General features: G+C 39.1%; 2 protein-coding genes and 1 pseudogene across 3 annotated transcripts in view; 2 read left to right on the top strand and 1 right to left on the bottom strand.

Annotated features, from left to right (window-relative positions):
• Positions 1–8,906, top strand: part of TAF1 (TATA-box binding protein associated factor 1) — a 132,276-nt gene extending 123,370 nt beyond the window's left edge. Inside the window, exon 41 of the transcript XR_010022386.1 lies at positions 8,847–8,906. The gene's annotated coding sequence lies outside the window, so the exon portion shown is untranslated. The remainder of the gene's footprint in view (positions 1–8,846) is intronic.
• On the bottom strand, positions 1,189–2,796 carry LOC134368064 (suppressor of cytokine signaling 6-like; annotated as a pseudogene).
• The window catches only part of OGT (O-linked N-acetylglucosamine (GlcNAc) transferase), a 34,250-nt gene continuing 21,629 nt past the window's right edge, over positions 5,378–17,998 (top strand). Inside the window, exons 1-4 of one of the 2 annotated variants that reach the window (XM_063083865.1) lie at positions 5,378–5,640; positions 8,817–8,997; positions 10,001–10,244; positions 16,404–16,472. In XM_063083865.1, coding sequence (XP_062939935.1) covers positions 5,604–5,640; positions 8,817–8,997; positions 10,001–10,244; positions 16,404–16,472 — 531 coding nt within the window. In that variant the 5' untranslated portion in view covers positions 5,378–5,603. The remainder of the gene's footprint in view (positions 5,641–8,816; positions 8,998–10,000; positions 10,245–16,403; positions 16,473–17,998) is intronic. The other variant, XM_063083866.1, reaches the window with a different exon arrangement.

The following is a 17,998-nucleotide window of genomic DNA, read 5'->3' on the forward strand; positions in this document are numbered from 1 at the left end:
TTATTCCAATTTGTACCAGAGTTTAATGACAGAAAAGATAACATTTCCTAAATTGGTGGCATACATTTCCTTAAGATTTTTAAATGTAAAGTCATTTTAAAAAATAGACAAACCACAGATGAAAATGAAGGCAACAGAAAAATTCAAATGTTCATACCAAAAACTTAGCACAACCTTATGAATAATTTAGAAAAGGGTGTTCTAAAAGATATGTTGCAAGGGCCAGCCGGTGGCTCACTTGGGAGAGTGTGGTGCTGACAACACCAAGTCAAGAGTTAAGATCCCCTTACCGGTCATCTTTAAAAAAAAAAAAAAAAAAAGAGGTTGCAGATCTGTGTTCTATTACCCAAGATTATATCAGCTCATCATTCTAAATCTTTCTAAAGTATACGATTAAAAATCATTTTCAGTGTATATGTAAATTCTGTGTTTTATCGCATAGGTATGTTTTTTCAACACTATCTTTTGAGAATGGGCCATTTAAAGAGACAACAATTTTTATTCTAAAAGTTTTATTCAACTTTACTTCGGGTTAGATACACATGAAATGTGCTTTCAATGCATAAAAATCACAGCGGATAGCAGCAAATGACGGGGGTGGGGGCAGATTATGAAGAAACTGATAATTCACATTGTGATTATTTTGCCCATTGATGAAAGATAAGTCACACTTCTAAATCCTCAAGACTTTCCTTTTTAAAGGACCAGAGGGCTGGCCGGTTAGCTCAGTTGGTTAGAGTGCAGCCTTGTAACACCAAGGTCAAGGTTTCATATCCCTTAACTGGCCAGCCACCAAAAAAAGAAGAAGGAAAGAAGGAAGGAAGGAAGGAAAAGAACCAGAATAAACTCAAGACATCTTGCCAACACTTCCTCACACCTCAACAAATTGGTTACTCTTTTACACATAAAACTGAAACAGTTATGGCAGCAAAAGATTTTGATAGCAATGTAAGCTTGTAAACTTTTAAAATCTCTTTTTCTTGATCCCAAAGGAAGGAAGGAAGGAAGGAAAAGAACCAGAATAAACTCAAGACACCTTGCCAACACTTCTTTACCCCTCAACAAATTGATTACTCTTTTACACATAAAGCTGAAACAGTGATGGCGGCAAAATATTTTGATAGCAATGTAAGCTTGTAAACTGTTTTCTTGATCCCGAAGTGCAATATGCAGGGTTCTCATAATCTTTCAGCAATGCTTCTCCTGTAAATAATGCTTCATTTTATTTGGGAAAGCCAGTTTTTGAAATAATTCTATTCTGGTGTGCTGACATAAAACGAATGACACAGGTACTGCAAAGAACAAACCTGCGTGAATTGCAGTATTGGATTGGTCAGTCTGACAGGGTAAATTGCAGATCCAGGCAACCAAGACCTTGAATAACAAAAAGCTCCATTTTCAGAGTTCCTGGTTGAATGTTCAATTAGATCACCTGATAGTCCTTCCCATCTGGTTGTTCATAAAAGCGAAACCTATGATATGAGTGTTCAATTCTAGTGTGAGGTGTTTTACCATGAGAGCAAAAGCTCAAGCTTGCAAGATAATGGTCATCAGGACTATCCTGAACAAGAAAAGAACCATCTAGCACATTTGCTAGCTTCCCTTCTGCCTCTCAGTGTGTGATTGGCATTCACTACCATCCTTATTTTACAAGTTTTCCCAGCTCTTCTGTAAGGCTTATGGCAGTCATAGGACCAGTACTTTGCATGGACTCAAACTCTTGCAACCCCAGGAGCAGAATCAGGATCAAAATTCAAATGATAGTTCATACTTTCAGACACATGCACATCTGTGCCAGTGAGTCCACTGAAATTCCTTTGGATTTGATTATTCTGCATTGGAGGTAGCACTGGTGAGACTAGAGGAACATCATCATGACTTGCTCTTGAGCTCTGCAATGTGACTCATAAGGTGCCAATGAACAAACCGTTCACAGACAGATCCACAAAGATCTCTGGGGCAACAACTAGGTCCTGGTCTACCTGATTCTCATTTTTAGGAAGAGAGTTCCTTTCCATGTGAGAAAAAACTGAAGAAACTTCCACGGGTGAAGAAATGTCCAGATGATAGCCACAAGATCCTTGCAAAGGATACAGACTCTCATCTAAAGGCTGAACGTAATCTCAAGGCAAGGCATAAGTCCGATAACTACAGGCAGGTGCTCATCGAGGTGAAGATGCAAGTCTCCATTCTGCAATTCTGAATTCTTTAATGAATTATTTTGTTCTCTGCCTACAGTTTCAGGCTGAAGATTATAAAAATCTTTTTGAATATTGTTCTGTGCTGGACTTGGATTGGAAAAATAAACCAAGACTTTGACTTTCACCTCCATTTTGATCCGCGTCTCCTTAGAGTGTGTAGGTCAAGAAGCCAATGGGTAGGATGAAAGTGATTGCGGAAGGAAGTGGATCTTATTAGTGTTTGAGCTGTCACATCACACTTTAAAGACTATTGGTCTTTAGAGACTATTGGTGCTGAGGAGAGGAGAAGGAGTCCTCACCTGGCAGAGCTCACAGTGGGTGTGCTCCCGTTGCCTTTCTGCTTTTGGTTTACAGAAAGCCTCCTTTTTAACATACCCATTAGGCTTTCACTGTTTGATCTATTTTTTTCACCTTTTTCATCTTCACTGTTGATATCACAGCTGGCCATATCTTTACCATAACAGCTACCAAATAAAGAATCATCTTTTCCAAATTCACTGGCTAGTGATGGTTGTACTACCGTGAAATCATTTTGTTCTTTACTTTTATTCAGGTTAAAAGATTTCTGCAAGGTTTTAAGACTAATTTTCTTCATTGTGACTGGTTACCTAATCCAGGAAGATCAATTTCTGTCTGGGATATTATCCCCACACATCTGGAGAGCCTGCGATGTTGCATCTATGTATTCTTTCAGCTTCTTCTTCTTTTTTTTTTTTTAAAGATGACCGGTAAGGGGATCTCAACCCTTGGCTTGGTCTTGTGAACACCACGCTCAGCCAGTGAGCTAACCAGCCATCCCTATATAGGGATCCGAACCTGTGGCCTTGGTGTTATCAGCACCACACTCTCCCAAGTGAGCCACGGGCCGGCCCTTTTCAGCTTGTTTTAACCTTTGGAGCCATTTCCCAGCAGTAGCGGTGCTGTGGCAGTGGCCAGTGCGTGTCCTGCTCCATTGTCCAGCACTGGCACTACTACTGTGAAATGTGTGTTGTTTTAAGCCTCTAGATTTGTGGTAATTTGCTATACAGCAACAGAAAACTAATACACCATTAGTGGTATTATTAGGATGACAAAGTTTTGGGGTTGGGGTTGAGAAGCAGTTGATTTATTTACAGATAATTCTAATTTAGAATTGCTGCACATAAAAGGGGGAAAAGAAAAATAAAACACAGAAATCAGTGTGAAAGAGAAGAAACATACAAATATAAAAGCACTTCTTTCAATACGCAAGTCAAGTCTTCTTTGTCACTCCCTTCCAGCCAGAAGTGACTGTTTCCTCCCCAGAAATGTATAGACAGCAATGTATTTTATCACCTAAATAATATTCTTCTGTATTGCTCTTCAGTGGCTTTTTGTGTCTACCTCATTAGGCTTCAAGGTCCTTGAGGGCAAGGATCTTGTCTTGTTCATTTTTCTGTCCCCCACAGTGCCTTGCACATAAATACTCTAGTAAATGTTACTTGATTGGCTGAAAAAGGTAAGAAGTTTCAATGAATAAGTCCTTCAAGCCAAACCCTCCAGGTACTATTCCTAGCAGATACCTGGATGGAGTTGTTGAGGCTACAACAGGAGTTTTTCCTTATTGAGCCACAGTGAGCCCCACCTTCCAGCTTTCCCCCAGCAAAAGGTATCATAACTTCTTGTGACTCTTCTCTCGGGTTAAGGAACCTTAGATCACAAGTGTCTATGGGCCAAATAGCTTGCCTGACTGGGAGTACGACCTGGCATTTAACAAGAAGAATTTTACTTAATTAGCTAGCACCAACTAATCAGTAAGGCTTAAATATCTGCCCATGGAATTGGAGAAGTCTGTTCTAAAAGTTGAAAAGTGAGTTTATTCAACACAGATGGGGCACTTATGGTGAGGGGTGGGGTTTTACCAGATAAATCAAATTATAAGAAGAGGTTGGTGCCCAATTTCCAGGAGGGTTTGTGTAGTGAACTTTGTCTTTTCTACTGTATGTCGTGACTTTTGATTATAGGATGGAAGAAATTAGCAACATTATGAATTTTCCCTGTGCTCATATTCATAATTAACAGTTTGTTGACTGTCTTAAAGAAATTGAAGCAGAACTGCTTTCTTAGATCAAGGACTTTTAGAAATAAAAAGGCTCTAAGATCCAATTTGTAGCCTCCAGTGGCTTGTTTTAATTTCTTGCTGATGTGGCAAGTTACCTTAAATCCTTTCTGGAACAAGAGATTAGGTATAAATTAATACCAATGTAACAAAATGTCTGAACAGTGGACTTGAAACTGCAGGAGGATCATAAGAACTGATTTGTTCAAGGAAGTAGAGGCAATTCATGACTCATTCTAGACGTGTGGTTTAGGCAGATGACAAGCGAATTCATTTACCGTTTTTGAACTGCCTTGAGCTCAGCGGAATCACCAATTGTGACGATTTGCAGAGCTATTTGGTGGAAATGAAGTCACAACTCAGAGGAGAGTCATGGATTTTGTTGAAAGTGAATAATCTTTAAATTTTCATGGCTGCTTTTGGAGTGCAAACTCTCAGCATGTCCCTGAGTTATCAAGCGTTTGCCCTATTATTGTGGACAGAAATCTGAACACCAAAATGATTTTGAAATTTCGGGCTATATGGCCAAAATTGGAGATGTTGGGGTACATTTGGCCCTGTGAAAGTATCAATCTTTTTTATCAAAGTGCTTAAATCAATGGTTGGAGTCAGAATTAAGAGGTGTTCAAATCGGAACCCTCTCCCCACCGTTTTGAAGAATACTTCAGTCTTTGAAATACAATCATTAGAATTTATTTGCTCAGAATTGATCCATCAGCCTCGTAATTATTTTTTGTGGAATAAAGCAGATTAAACCTTTTTAGACGCCTTCGGCATTTATATTAAAATCGACATTATTGGCTAGGAAACAGACTATAACCACTTTGGCAAAAATGCATTAATCACATGTTTTTTTTTTAAACCTTTCACTTCACTCTTAAAAAACTTGGACACTCCTGCCCTAGAGTGCCCTAACCGGGAGTCGGGTTGACAGGGTTGTCGCATGCGCTCTCGACACAATCATGTTTGTCGCAATGAGCCCTGCGCGGAAGGTTACATAAGAGCTAGGTACCTCGACATAGTCATTTTGTTGGTAGCGCTGTTACCTCGCCACCTCCGCGCGGGTACTTGATTGTAACAGAAAGTAGTTCCGGTCCGTGTTGTTTCGGCCGAGGAGCAGTCGCCGCCATTTCAAGACGGCGAGAGGTAGACAGCCAACCAGAGTTCCTAAGGTTCGAAGCCAGTAAGTGCTGCCGCCGCATAAGCCTTCCAAAATCCTGGTAGGGCTGCTGCCCTCTTACTATTACCTCTAGAAACACTCTTGCCAGTAGTGGCGGCAGCGGGAGTTAGTTACCCCCTTCTCGTTCCCCTTGAAGAAGCTCCAGATGGCGTCTTCCGTGGGCAACGTGGCCGACAGTACAGGTACCGGTGTCCCGTTCTACCTTGGCAGGTGCCCCTTTGGGGTCTCGCGCCGTCCTCTGTCTCTCATCACTCCCTTCCCTTTAACCATCGCCATTACATCAGTGGCATTGCTGAGCTTTTCGTGGTCTACCCGCATCTATCGGGTTTTCCGCTGTCGTCCGCTCCTCAAATATTTCTTTCTTGCTTGCCTTTTTTTTTTTTTTTTTTTTTTGTAATCCCATAAATGTAGCATTTTACTCTCTCGGGACGCTTCTACCCACATGTGCGCACTTAGAATGCCTCGGAATGGGCTGCATTGGAATCCCTACCCTTTCGCTCTCCTTCGCAGCCGTTTTCTCCCCTAATTCCAGTTTGTCGCCTGTCCTTTTTCTTCTCCCCCTCCCCCTCCAGCCCTTTCTCCTTAGCCAGATTTGGTCCTTCTCTGCTAATCTAGGGCGGGGATACCATTCCGATGTAATCATATCCTCACTTTGCATCATCCAAGGACTAGCAAAATCTCGTCGATGTGCTACAAGTAACCTCGAGAAGAGGAGACGTTGAGCAGCACCCCGCTGGGCAGCTCCTTTCTGGTGTTCTTTCGGTTGAGCGGTCCCGGTTTAGATTGGAAATTTCCAGGGGTTCCTTTTGTCATCGCCCAGTTCCACCCGCTGCCCCGAGCTTGGATTTCCCACCGTGTCCTCCCTCCCCGCCCGCGGGAACCACACCCTTTCCTTCGCGAGGTTGCCAGCCCTACGGTCCCCTTCCTATCCGTGGGGGAGAAACCACCTTGATGCTGTTCCGCTGGCTTTGACCACCCTGCTTGGTCTTCCAATTCTCGCTTTGTATTACTTTCTCGATGTATGCCGCCGCCGCCGCCGCCGCCTCCTTTGCCTCTGGGTTTTCCATTCCCATTCTTTAGCCCAGTATCTCTTTATTCATAGGGTGTATATATTTTTTTAAGTTTCCATTCCTGCTTGAAGAGTTTGTAAAGCAACTGGAGTGTAGCTGCACAAGTGCAAGGCGGTTGCCCTTAGACAATTCAGTAGCGAGCATTTGGTACTAAAAATAAGAAAACAATCAAATTATAGGAGTGTCCTTCAGCTGCCTTTCCATATTGAGGCTATTTGGGGCGGGAGGGGGTGGGGAAATTGGGCTGAGGTTCTGAGGTTTCCCACGAGGTTATTTTTTTGGTTGTTTCTCAGTTGAGATATGTCAAGGTTTTGGTTACTGTTTTTGGACATTGTGCAGTTTAACAGGTGAATCTTCAATAGCATCTTATCCATAATTGTAGGGAGGGGGATTAATAATTAGTCCATGCTCCCCTCTCCGCTCTCCCACCGTGATCTTCAAAGATTTAAGATTCTGTGCTAGCTTGCTCTTTTCTATGTGTGTAATTTTATTTGAGGAAGTTGTCATTTCAAGTGTTAAAATAGATAAGTGGCTTTGAAAAGTGACAAAGTAATGTGTTAAAATGAGCTAGGAAGTCCTAGAGACTTGTCTAAAATGAAATTTTCTAGTGTCTGTTAGAGATATAATAACCTCCCCCAGATTTGGATGCAAGTCTCTATTCTTTGTGTTCCTGGTCAGCTTTGTATTCTGTCAGGAAATTTACTTTGCTTTCCCGAGTATCCAGAACACTCATCAGCGCTAATGATTGGGGAGCTAGGCTCAAATTTGAGCTTGTCACTGTGACCTTGATAGAATTAAGTAATTTGTCCATGGTTTCCTATTCCAACCGTCTAGTGAAAGTGCTATGGTCAAATTCCCAGTAATATATCACTGTTTAAATAACTATTTACAATTGAGACTTAGGTAGTTTGTTTTTTCCTCTCTGGGCTTTAGCTATACCCTTTATCTTTATCTGAATTAAGTCACTTAACATAACAAAGTGCTTTTATTTATTATTCACTCCTTCACACCTTATGAAATATTTTGTATTTTAGCGTTTTCTCAGTCTTTTTTTTTTTTTTTAAAGATGACCGGTAAGGGGATCTTAACCCTTGACTTGGTGTTGTCAGCACCACGCTCTCCCAAGTGAGCTAACCGGCCATCCCTATATAGGGATCCGAACCCGTGGCCTTGGTGTTATCAGCACCGCACTCTCCCAAGTGAGCCACGGACCGGCCCTCAGTGTTTTTTTTTTTTTTTTTTTTAATTAAACCATTGCAGTCGTAGGTAACTGCTTGGTTTATGTAGGATTGTTTGCAGTGTTTTGATCCTTTAGTCAAAGCCAGAGCTCTTTGGAAATATTGGTGCTAAACCAGCGTGGGTGGGATTTAGCTAATTTAGTCTTGTGAGTTTGGGATGGTAGAGGAGCGATATTATAATCTTGGGTCTTTATTTAAAATGTTTGACCCCTTTAAATATTTTGGCTCTTGACAAATGAATTCATTTTGTTTATCAGCTGTTTAAAAATAGCAACTTGAAGGGCCTGCTCACTTGGGAGAGTGTGGTGCTGATAACACCAAGGGCATGGGTTCAGATCCCTATATAGGGATGGCCGGAGCTTGCTGACAACATCAAGTCAAGGGTTAAGATCCCATTATCGGTCATCTTTTTAAAAAAAAGAAAAATAGCAACTTGACTTTTAGATCTTTTTTCCTTAGGCTTGTTTCTAGTGTTGCCCTTTAAAAACAATTAAATTGTGAAATATACAAACACATCAATGTAATTTAAAGAGTTAAAAAAACATCTGGTGTTCCCACCTCAGTTAAGAGATACCAGTACCCCCATCCCCAATCCAATGTAAAACATGCAACAAAGTATTAAGTTTTCCAGTAGGTTATTCTGGCATTATTAAATCTTTGCAACTGTCCAAATCACACGTTTAATATTTTGTTTCTGTATGTTAACTAAGTTATAAGGAATAATGTTTAGTTAATCTTTAGATGCTACCTATGATTTATAATTTAAAAGAACAAAGTATTTTTGGTCATAAAATGTAATCTCATTTGGAAGTAAATATTCCTATCTAGTTTGGGAAAGAAAGTATTAATGGGTGAATTTTAAAAATGCCAATTCTGCACCTGATGTTAACTTGGGGATATAAATAACATGCAGAACACTCTAGTGCTTTACATAGTTTCAAGCATTTTCATCTTTAAGTTGAATATACCATATTTTTACATTTTTTTGTTTGCATTTCTAACTTTTTGTTTTCCCCCCTCCTTCCCTCAAATGTTTTGATGATTCTCCAGAACCAACGAAACGTATGCTTTCCTTCCAAGGGTTAGCTGAGTTGGCACATCGAGAATATCAGGCAGGAGATTTTGAGGCAGCTGAAAGACACTGCATGCAGCTCTGGAGACAAGAGCCAGACAATACTGGTGTGCTTTTATTACTTTCATCTATACACTTCCAGTGTCGAAGGCTGGACAGGTAGGAGATGTGGGGGTACCTGCTGGTGATTGCTGCCTCTGAGTGCTGAGCTTGAAAAATGATACGTAAATGTTTGATCTTAAAATTTTTCCAGTACTGTGTTTCAACAGAGCCACCAACGCACATCTGCTGTCTTGCCCACTTGTGACATGCCTAGCTGCCAGTTTTTCTCTCTCCTTTGGTGGTGGTGGTTATATTATCAGTATGACTAGGGATCTTTTCTAGATTTTTCTACCTATGTTTGCTGCTTTCTTAACTCTGTGAGTTAATTATTCTTAGTGTACATCTGAGCACTCAGTCTCACCTTTATAAGACCTTTCAGCCTGAGGGACTGAAATGCTTATAAATGATGATGTTAAATGCTGTGGTAGGAGGTGCATCTGTGTGGTTCAAGTTGTAAATGCCTCATTAAGTTATTACAGTGTGTTGCTTTTAGCTAATCAATTGAATTAAAAGGGAAGAATTTGTGTTCTTGTCCTTTTACTATATTGTCATCTGGCATATGGCATATTTAGACATTTAAAGATGTACATCATTAAATCTTATCAACAAATGGAAAACAAGACTCAAACATGCAGCATTTTCATTCTTTTCTTTTTTTTTTTTTTTTTTTTTTTAACGCGGCTAGCCAGTACAGGGATCTAAACCCTTGACTTTGGTGTTTTAACACTGTGCTCTAACTAACTGAGCTAACCAGCCAGCCCTGCATTTTCACTCTTGATCTTAATGATCATGATTTACAGTGTTGCGGTTTGGTAATAAGACTCTAGTAAGAATTTTCTCATAAGAAAAAACTTTCCAATTTGCAATCTGGAATACCTCCACTTTTAAAAAAACTTTGATATTCAAAATTTTTCCTGCTGTGCACTAGTTAAAAGATAATGTGTTGTTCTGTAATTAGCAATAGCACAGGCTCTTCAGAAACTGTTTGAGTTGCATACGGGCCATGCCTCCTTTTCTGTAACGTGCATACCCATGCATTAACACTTTTCGCCTTTTCCAGATCTGCTCACTTTAGCACTCTGGCGATTAAACAGAACCCCCTTCTGGCAGAAGCCTATTCAAATTTGGGGAATGTGTACAAGGAAAGAGGGCAGTTGCAGGAAGCAATTGAGCATTATCGACATGCATTGCGTCTCAAACCCGATTTCATTGATGGTTATATTAACCTGGCAGCCGCATTGGTAGCAGCAGGCGACATGGAAGGGGCTGTACAAGCTTATGTCTCTGCTCTTCAGTACAATCCTGTGAGTAAAATTTTAATGTTATTTTCCTTTCACAGAAACCCAGAAACAGTTTGATACCTCAGAAACTAAAATAGGTTTTTGCATGTAATAAAGTCAAGAGTTTAGAAATGTTTATGTTTATGTACACTTAAAATGGTGAAATTGCTTTGACCTGGTCTGTGTTAGATTTTTAAAAAATTGGCTTTATCTAGCATGTTATATTAAAAACATAAAAATGATTCTTATTGGGCCGGCCCGTGGCTCACTCGGGAGAGTGCGGTGCTGATAACACCAAGGCCCCGGGTTCGGATCCCATATATGGATGGCCGGTTCGCTCACTGGCTGAGTGTGGTGCTGACAACACCAAGTCAAGGGTTAAGATCCCCTTACCGGTCATCTTTTAAAAAAAAAAAAAAAAAAAAAAAAAAAAAAATGATTCTTATTGAAAGAAACTATCCATTTTTGTAACATCCATAAAGTACAGGGCACATGACATTGTTTCTTTGAGCTGTTTTGATTAACTTTGTATAAATTCTGATAGGTGTTTGCAGCAGTTAATTGATTTTCAAGGAATGGTGGATAAAGTTCTAATCTGTAATATAAATAGTTAAAACAAGGTGCTGGTATATAGATTAGTGACATGAAAACTAGACTTCAAAATTTGTTCCTCAGTATCCTATTCCCTTTTCTTTCAACATAATTAGAAGTGGTAGAATTAATGTGATAGTGTCCACATCAGCCTTTTGATTAGTTCTTACAATTTTTTTTTTGTCTAAGTTGCAGATGTATTCGGGGGAACAAGCGAGGCCCAGCTGGCAGACATTAAGTTTGTACTGTGTTAGGGTATCTGAAAGATACAAAAATATAAGACTTGTCCTCAGAAATTTTTATGTAATTAGGGAAGGTATATATAAACTTAAGAGGTAAGTGATAAAGAGAGGGGTATAGGAATCCAGAAAGAGTTTATGAATGTATTCCCAAGCTACATAGTAACATTCAGTTTTGCAACTATCCTGGAAGTGATTAATAATTATTATAAACTGTTATAGCTACCACTTATTGAAAGTCTACTATGTGCTCAGACACAGTGCTAACTACTTCACATGATTAGTCTTACTACTCACAATGATCCTTCAAAGTTTTAGATGATATTATTTCCAATTTTACCAATTAAAAAAAAAACAAAACAAAACACCACAGACTCAGGAGTTGCGTAACTTTCTTGGGATCACACAGCTAGTAATGGTGACGTTGATATCAAAACCTGAGCCCAAATATCTTCAAAGTAAATGTTGGAACGAAAAGAAGTAAAAGATAAATAGGCGATTATGTTCCCAGAGGGCACCCACCCCTTAGGGCAGCCCTTGAGCACAGTTTGAAAATATCTTGCTGTCCCTTAATCTCCATTTTATAGGTTAGGAAACTGAAGCTTAATTTAGTAGTTTGTTCAAAGATGTAAAATCAATTTTCATCATGGCATCTATTAACAGTTATTTTTTCCAGTTAATTTTCAGTTAATTTCTATTTTTTTATTCATTTTTTGGAATAGATACAATGGAAAGTTCCAGTTACCCTTCTTGGAGGTCCCCAATGAAACTGATTTCTAGTGTATCCTTTCAAAGATCTCAATGTGTAATATATGTAAATTTGAGTGACTTTTTGTAATTTTTATTGCAGTACTATCTAACTAGTTAGCCATAAAAAGTTTTAGGAACTCTGTATGTACTGCTACTGGGGCTTGGACCCCATTTGCATCAAGGTTCAGGGCTGGTTCCAGCTTTCACTTGTTGATTAAGTATAAACTTACTTGTGCCCTTTTACACAGCTGTCCTGACCAACTTTAACCTCTGATCTCCTTGGTTTAGGCTTCCAGTTGCCTATGTGTGTAGTAGAGCAGTCATTGCTGCTGATAGTATACCAAACTGTAGGAGTATGTTGAGAAGGGCAGACTAAAGTGGGAGGTGGAACCATGCTATTTAATATCTAACCTGTTAACAGGGAGCTTATCATCGTGCCCTACCAAAGAAGTGAGATGGCACTAAAATAAATCATGGGATTACCTCTTGAAGGCATTAAACAGCCATATGTTCCCATCTGGTTCTATGTTTCTTCTAGTGGAAGGTGCTTCTTTATTTCTCTGAATGAAATGAAATGGGAATGAAAATGGGATTGTGCAAACTCCTTAATTTCACCCTAAATATACCATAGTGATTATGTTTTATTTCAGGATATCTGGATTTAAACTTAATGTCAAATGCCCGTTGTCACATCAGTACTGACAGAATCTTGAGTCTGTTACTTACATTGTGTTCTTGTTGACAGTCCTTAAATGCATCCTTAGTGCATTGTGGGCCTGAATCATAGATGCACTTGGCATTCTATGAAAAATAGTTAAAGAAACTCTGGTTATTTTGGTTTTGCTGTAGTATTCTTGGTAACCTGTTTTCAGCAGTGTGTATCTTTTTAAGTTGATATGTCAATTTAGAAGTTACTCTCTGTGACTTGATTATAGAAATTACTTTTAAGACAGAGCTATTTCATATTTTTACATTCTGAATTGTCTTCTGTAATGTTGGGATGGTTTAACATTTTCGCTAAATTTTTAGCTCATTTTATTTGAAAGCGCTATTGCAGCTGGTCTTCTTTCATATGATGGCTCACTGGAATTACCCATATCTGCCACTCCCTTTTATGAATTATGCATGAAATTGTCCTTTGTATAGTGACTGTAACCCTGAGTGCTCTAAGCAGCTCTGCTTCTGAATCTATAGGTTTTTGAGCCATTGTTTCTGCTTCAATTGTCGATGCAGAGCACTGAGAGCTACCGGCATCCTGACCCTCACGTGTTACTGTCATTATTTACTACTGTTGTGAGCCTCTCTTAAATACAGCTGAACTGTAGAAAACCATATATTTTTATTCCTCTCTGTTCTACTTTTTGTTAAGGTTGTCATGCAAATGTCACATTAAAATATTTGAGTGATTCTTGTGTGTACAGTGCTTCATTAGAAATTGGGGAGATGTGTTGGGGGGGAAATTGTGGGTTATAATATGAGAGAGGACCCAACCCATAAAAGAAATAAAAAGGTGTAAGCTCCTCAGATGATTATTGTTGGAGAGTATTAATCATTTCCTTGAGTGGGTGCTTATAACCTAAGCATTCTGTAGGAAAGTAAATAGCAAGTAGACGTCCTTCGCTGGAGTGGTGAGTCAAGTGGTAACAAGAAGTGAGTGTAGTAGAGGAGAGTCAATTGGAAGATTTAGAAAGAAAAGAGAGGCTGAGGAGTTTGAATATAATTTGAGAGGCAATTGAAAACTACTGTAGGTTTTTATCGACCTGATTTTACTTCGTGTGTATGTATGTGTACAGATGTTGTGGGCAGTTCGGGTGAGGGGCTTTAGGAGGAAAGGCAGGAAACACATGCTATCTTAGGAGGGATAGTTATACAGGAAAATGTTACTCATTTCCATCTCCTTACCTTTATTCATAGTATTTTCCCTTTTTTCAATGCCCTCCTCCTTTATCTATTAAAACCCTACTCATCCTTCAAGGCTCAGCTTCAGCTTCTCCTATGAACTCATCTACTTCTCTAAAATTCTTTACACTTGCGTGAGCATTTAGTATGTGTGTGCCTTGTTTTTCCATCTAGATTGTAAATCTCTTGATGATAAGGATTCTAGTAATTTTTTTCTCCTATAGTTCCAGGCAAATTATTGAACTGAATAAAGGTTTGCATGAAAAGTATTAACCTGGGATGGATAGAATGGTCCAGGTTTGAGAAATGTAATTCTCTTAGCAGACATTGTTGTGATTTTGACAGATGAAGCAGAATTTGATGTCTTAGGTTGTGATCTTTGGGAGAATGGTGGTGTCCTTGCATTTTCTAGAAATTAGCTGTTCATGCATACAGGTTTGGATCCCCAAGCTGGAGACCTGGATTTCACTATTATATTTAATATGACATGTTTTACCTTTTTCTAAAACTGCCTTATTGGTTATCTTATAGTAATCTTGAAGATAATCTATTTTTAACTGTGGGCATTGTGTTAACTTGATTAAGTATGTTGTAATGGATCTAGATGATATAACTAAGTATAGACTTGGATGCCATCCATCGAATAGTTTATAGAAACTAGAAGGTAAAATTATGTAACAGTTGACTAAAATGTATAGCCATTACTGCCATTGTTGGAGAATTATTGTAAGACTTCTGATTATTATGGCTCAGAAAAGGCATAGGGATTGGTAAAAGTCCAAAGATGTATAACCACAATTTTCAAGTAGTAGAAGGAATTTGTATGAAAAGATTGGATTATTCAGTCATAGTCTGCCAAATCAAGAGGTTAACCCCTAAAATGTAGGAAAAAACCATACAGAGTAGATAGCAAGATTATAGAATTCATTAATTCTGAGAGTATTAATAAAAAGTAGGGTTAAAAAGTGCTTAAACTAATTAGAGGAGGAGAAGTCTGTAGTAAGGTTAATGGTACCTACAGTGTTTTAAGGATTAGTATTAGCCCTTTGTGATTGAGGTTATGGGAGACAACCATATCCTCCCCAAAACATCAGTCATTGCTTGAGGGATGGTACGGAGTCAAGTAGATCATGGAGCTGACTCAGTATGATTGACCATAAGAGTATTCTGTGGCAGCCTATACTTTGTTGGCAGACTTTTGGTTCACCTAATGGATGATAATATACAATCACAGAAGCTGTTTATCAGTAAAATGAATCAACTCATTCTGGAAACCATAAAACAGTTGCAAAGAGAATAATATATAATTCTTTGGCACAGTTGACAAAATTTCACTTTCTAGGGCTTAATTTAAGGCTCTTTCACTCATGGAACAGAGAAATGATAAGCATACTCCCTATTGCCATTGTTTGTGCTTGTTGACTGGATTTGACTGACAAAGGCAAAATAGGGCAAATAAAAATTTCAGCTCACTGTTCTGATGAGTGTCTCATACTGATGAACGGACTGGTGAGTCAGATGACTAGCAACACAATTGAGCTCCTAATAAAAAGCAGAGTCAACTGCTTTTCATTATTCATCCACTCAACTCTAATGGCACTTAATACTAATGAGTAATTTAGTGGCAGGTGCCAGGATTGAGGCTTTGATTGGATGGTAATCTTCTGCCTAATAGTGAAATGAAGTCAAGGTTTCTAAATATGCCTGACAGCCTAAGGGTAGGTTTACTGATGTGTAATCACTTGTTAAATACTTTTTTCCACTGTGGAAAAGTTTTGGTTCTTGATATAGGAGTGATTCATCATAAACTTGAATAAAGTAGTTGAAAAAACAATTTTTTTAAAAAAAATTTTATTTTAGGTGAGTCAAGTGAAGCAGTGGGAATGGAGAAGGAACAAAGAAATCTGTAACTGGTTGTGGTCAATTAGTTGTAAACATCACTGCACTTGGACCCACCAGTTGAACAAATATTTGATAACTTTTTTTTTTTTTTTTTAAGATGATCGTTTAGGGGATCTTAACCCTTGACTAGGTGTCGTTAACACCATGCTCTCCCAAGTGAGCTAACCGGCCATCCCTATGTAGGGACCTGAACCTGTGGCCCTGGTGTTATCAGCACCACACTCTCCCAAGTGAGCCCCAGGCTGGCCCTTTGATAACTTTTAAAGACATGACTAACATTTGGGGAGGGGAGAAGCTCTAGTAAGATCATGTAGTCTTTTATCTGAAACCTGTGGGGCCAAATGTATTTCAAAATTCAGAATTTTTAGGATTTTAGAAAGATGATAATACCATATGTAAAACACCCAGCCAGGTCTGGAGCAGCACCTGATAGTGAAACACATTTATTTATATTTCTGCAGTAAAAGATAAAAGTATTCATAAATAGTCTCGTCAGTTCAGGTCAGGTTTAACTGTTAAATGAGTTTTGGGATTTGGAATTGAGGATGAGGGATTGCGGTTCTGCAGTTAAGTTTGCAAGGATTATCTTTAGTTGACAATAAAATGACAGAGCTAGATGTATAACAGTGATCTCAAGATATTTTTGAGGGGCTGGCCTGTTACTCAGTTGGTTAGAATATAGCTTTATAACACTAAGGTCATGGGTTTGGATCCCCATACCGGCCAGCTGCCAAAAAAAAAAAGATATTTTTGATTGACAAAACAGAGTATAGTTAATGACAGAGTATCTCTGGATTTCTAGGATTTGTACTGTGTTCGCAGTGACCTGGGGAACCTGCTCAAAGCCCTGGGTCGCTTGGAAGAAGCCAAGGTAGGTGTTTGATAGAACACATTTAAACATCAGTGTTATGAAAACTTGTACTTTTTGCCAAGTCTTCAACTCTTCATTGAGCTATCTTCACAAAACAGTCCTATGAAACTGAGGACAACTGATGGCATGAATCGCCTCAGACTAGAGCAGGGCCAGGCTTTGGCATACCTGTTCTAAATCTGGGGGTAAAGCAAGAACCTGAACATTTTGGAGCCTTTCTGCTGAGCTAGATCATCTTTATAACAGTGGGCTCCGTCATGATCTTTTGTGGGAATAAATAACATTCCTTCAAATCTGAGGTTTGCCTGCTGGTGACAAGCAGAGCACCTGTGATTTGGCTCGACTCCCATATGATGCAGGTGCCATTGAACATGCTGCTCTTCTAAGTCCTTTGTGGCTTGTAAGTGGAGAAGAATCTCATCCAAATGTTACCCTGTAATACTGGCATTTAAAATTCTTATTTAACCTTCCTCCCTTCATCTTCCTCACCCTTTTTACCATGGAAGAAAGGCTGTTAAAATGATTGTATGTTAATAATTGGAACATCCTGCCCCTTCTTGTCCCCACTCCCTCCCCAAGTTCCTTTTTTCCTCTTTTCCAATCCTAGTTGTCTACTTTCTTTTCTTCCTCACTTCCTTCTTTTATTCCTCCCCACCCCACCTCAAAAAAAAAGTCAGAAGGACAAAGCTGGTTTGTTTGAGAAATGGACTGATCGAAAGAAAACTTGCCAAAGTGGAAAGGTGGCTTTTAGCATTCTGTGTTTCCAAATAATGAATCTGAACACCAGGTTGGGTTAATGAAAGCTTTTGGTATAATTTACAATTAAATTTATAAATGCAATTGTCTTGTTACAAGCCACCTTACGCAACCGCGCTGCAGGGGTGAGGAGTGGGGAGAAACCAGAATGCTTCTGAAACTCCCACCTGTTGCTCTGAGCCCCACGCGCATGCTAATGCGTGGAGTGTATGCGCAGCGTAGCTGTCTGTTTGACTGCTTCATCCAGGGAGGGAGAAGGCTTTTCAGCACCGTCTAATATTAAAAGGCACTAGTTTTAAAGTGCATAGCTCATAAATTCTGCTGACACTTTGGATTAACCTATGTAGGTTTCCAGCTAATGAATTATAATTGATTTCAATCTTAGCTGATAAATCTAATTGGTAATTTATAGAACAAATATTTGATAAGCTCCCATTAATTGTCACCCCACCAAGCGGACAGCTAACATGAATTGCACTTCACTGCAGCTTTAGAGATCGGTTTAGGCTGAGACGTTGCGCCTGCCTTAGGTTGCTGACTTCTTTATTTCAGAGCTCTGGAGACACCTAGTTTGAAAGATGTTATTCTGTTTTTTTGTGAGAACTTAGTAAACAAGAAAATACTCTTGAGTGAAATGCAATGTATTTCTTTTGTAATCAGTGCATTTGAAGATTCAAGCCAGCATATTCCTAGTAGATGGAAGCAAAATTAAGTTGTCTTTGTAGAAAATGAAGAGCCTTTCTTCCAGCAAAAATCCCTGCTGTATGCAA

The sequence above is a fragment of the Cynocephalus volans genome, chromosome X (assembly GCF_027409185.1).
Source record: "Cynocephalus volans isolate mCynVol1 chromosome X, mCynVol1.pri, whole genome shotgun sequence".
NCBI classification, from domain to species: Eukaryota; Metazoa; Chordata; class Mammalia; order Dermoptera; family Cynocephalidae; genus Cynocephalus; species Cynocephalus volans.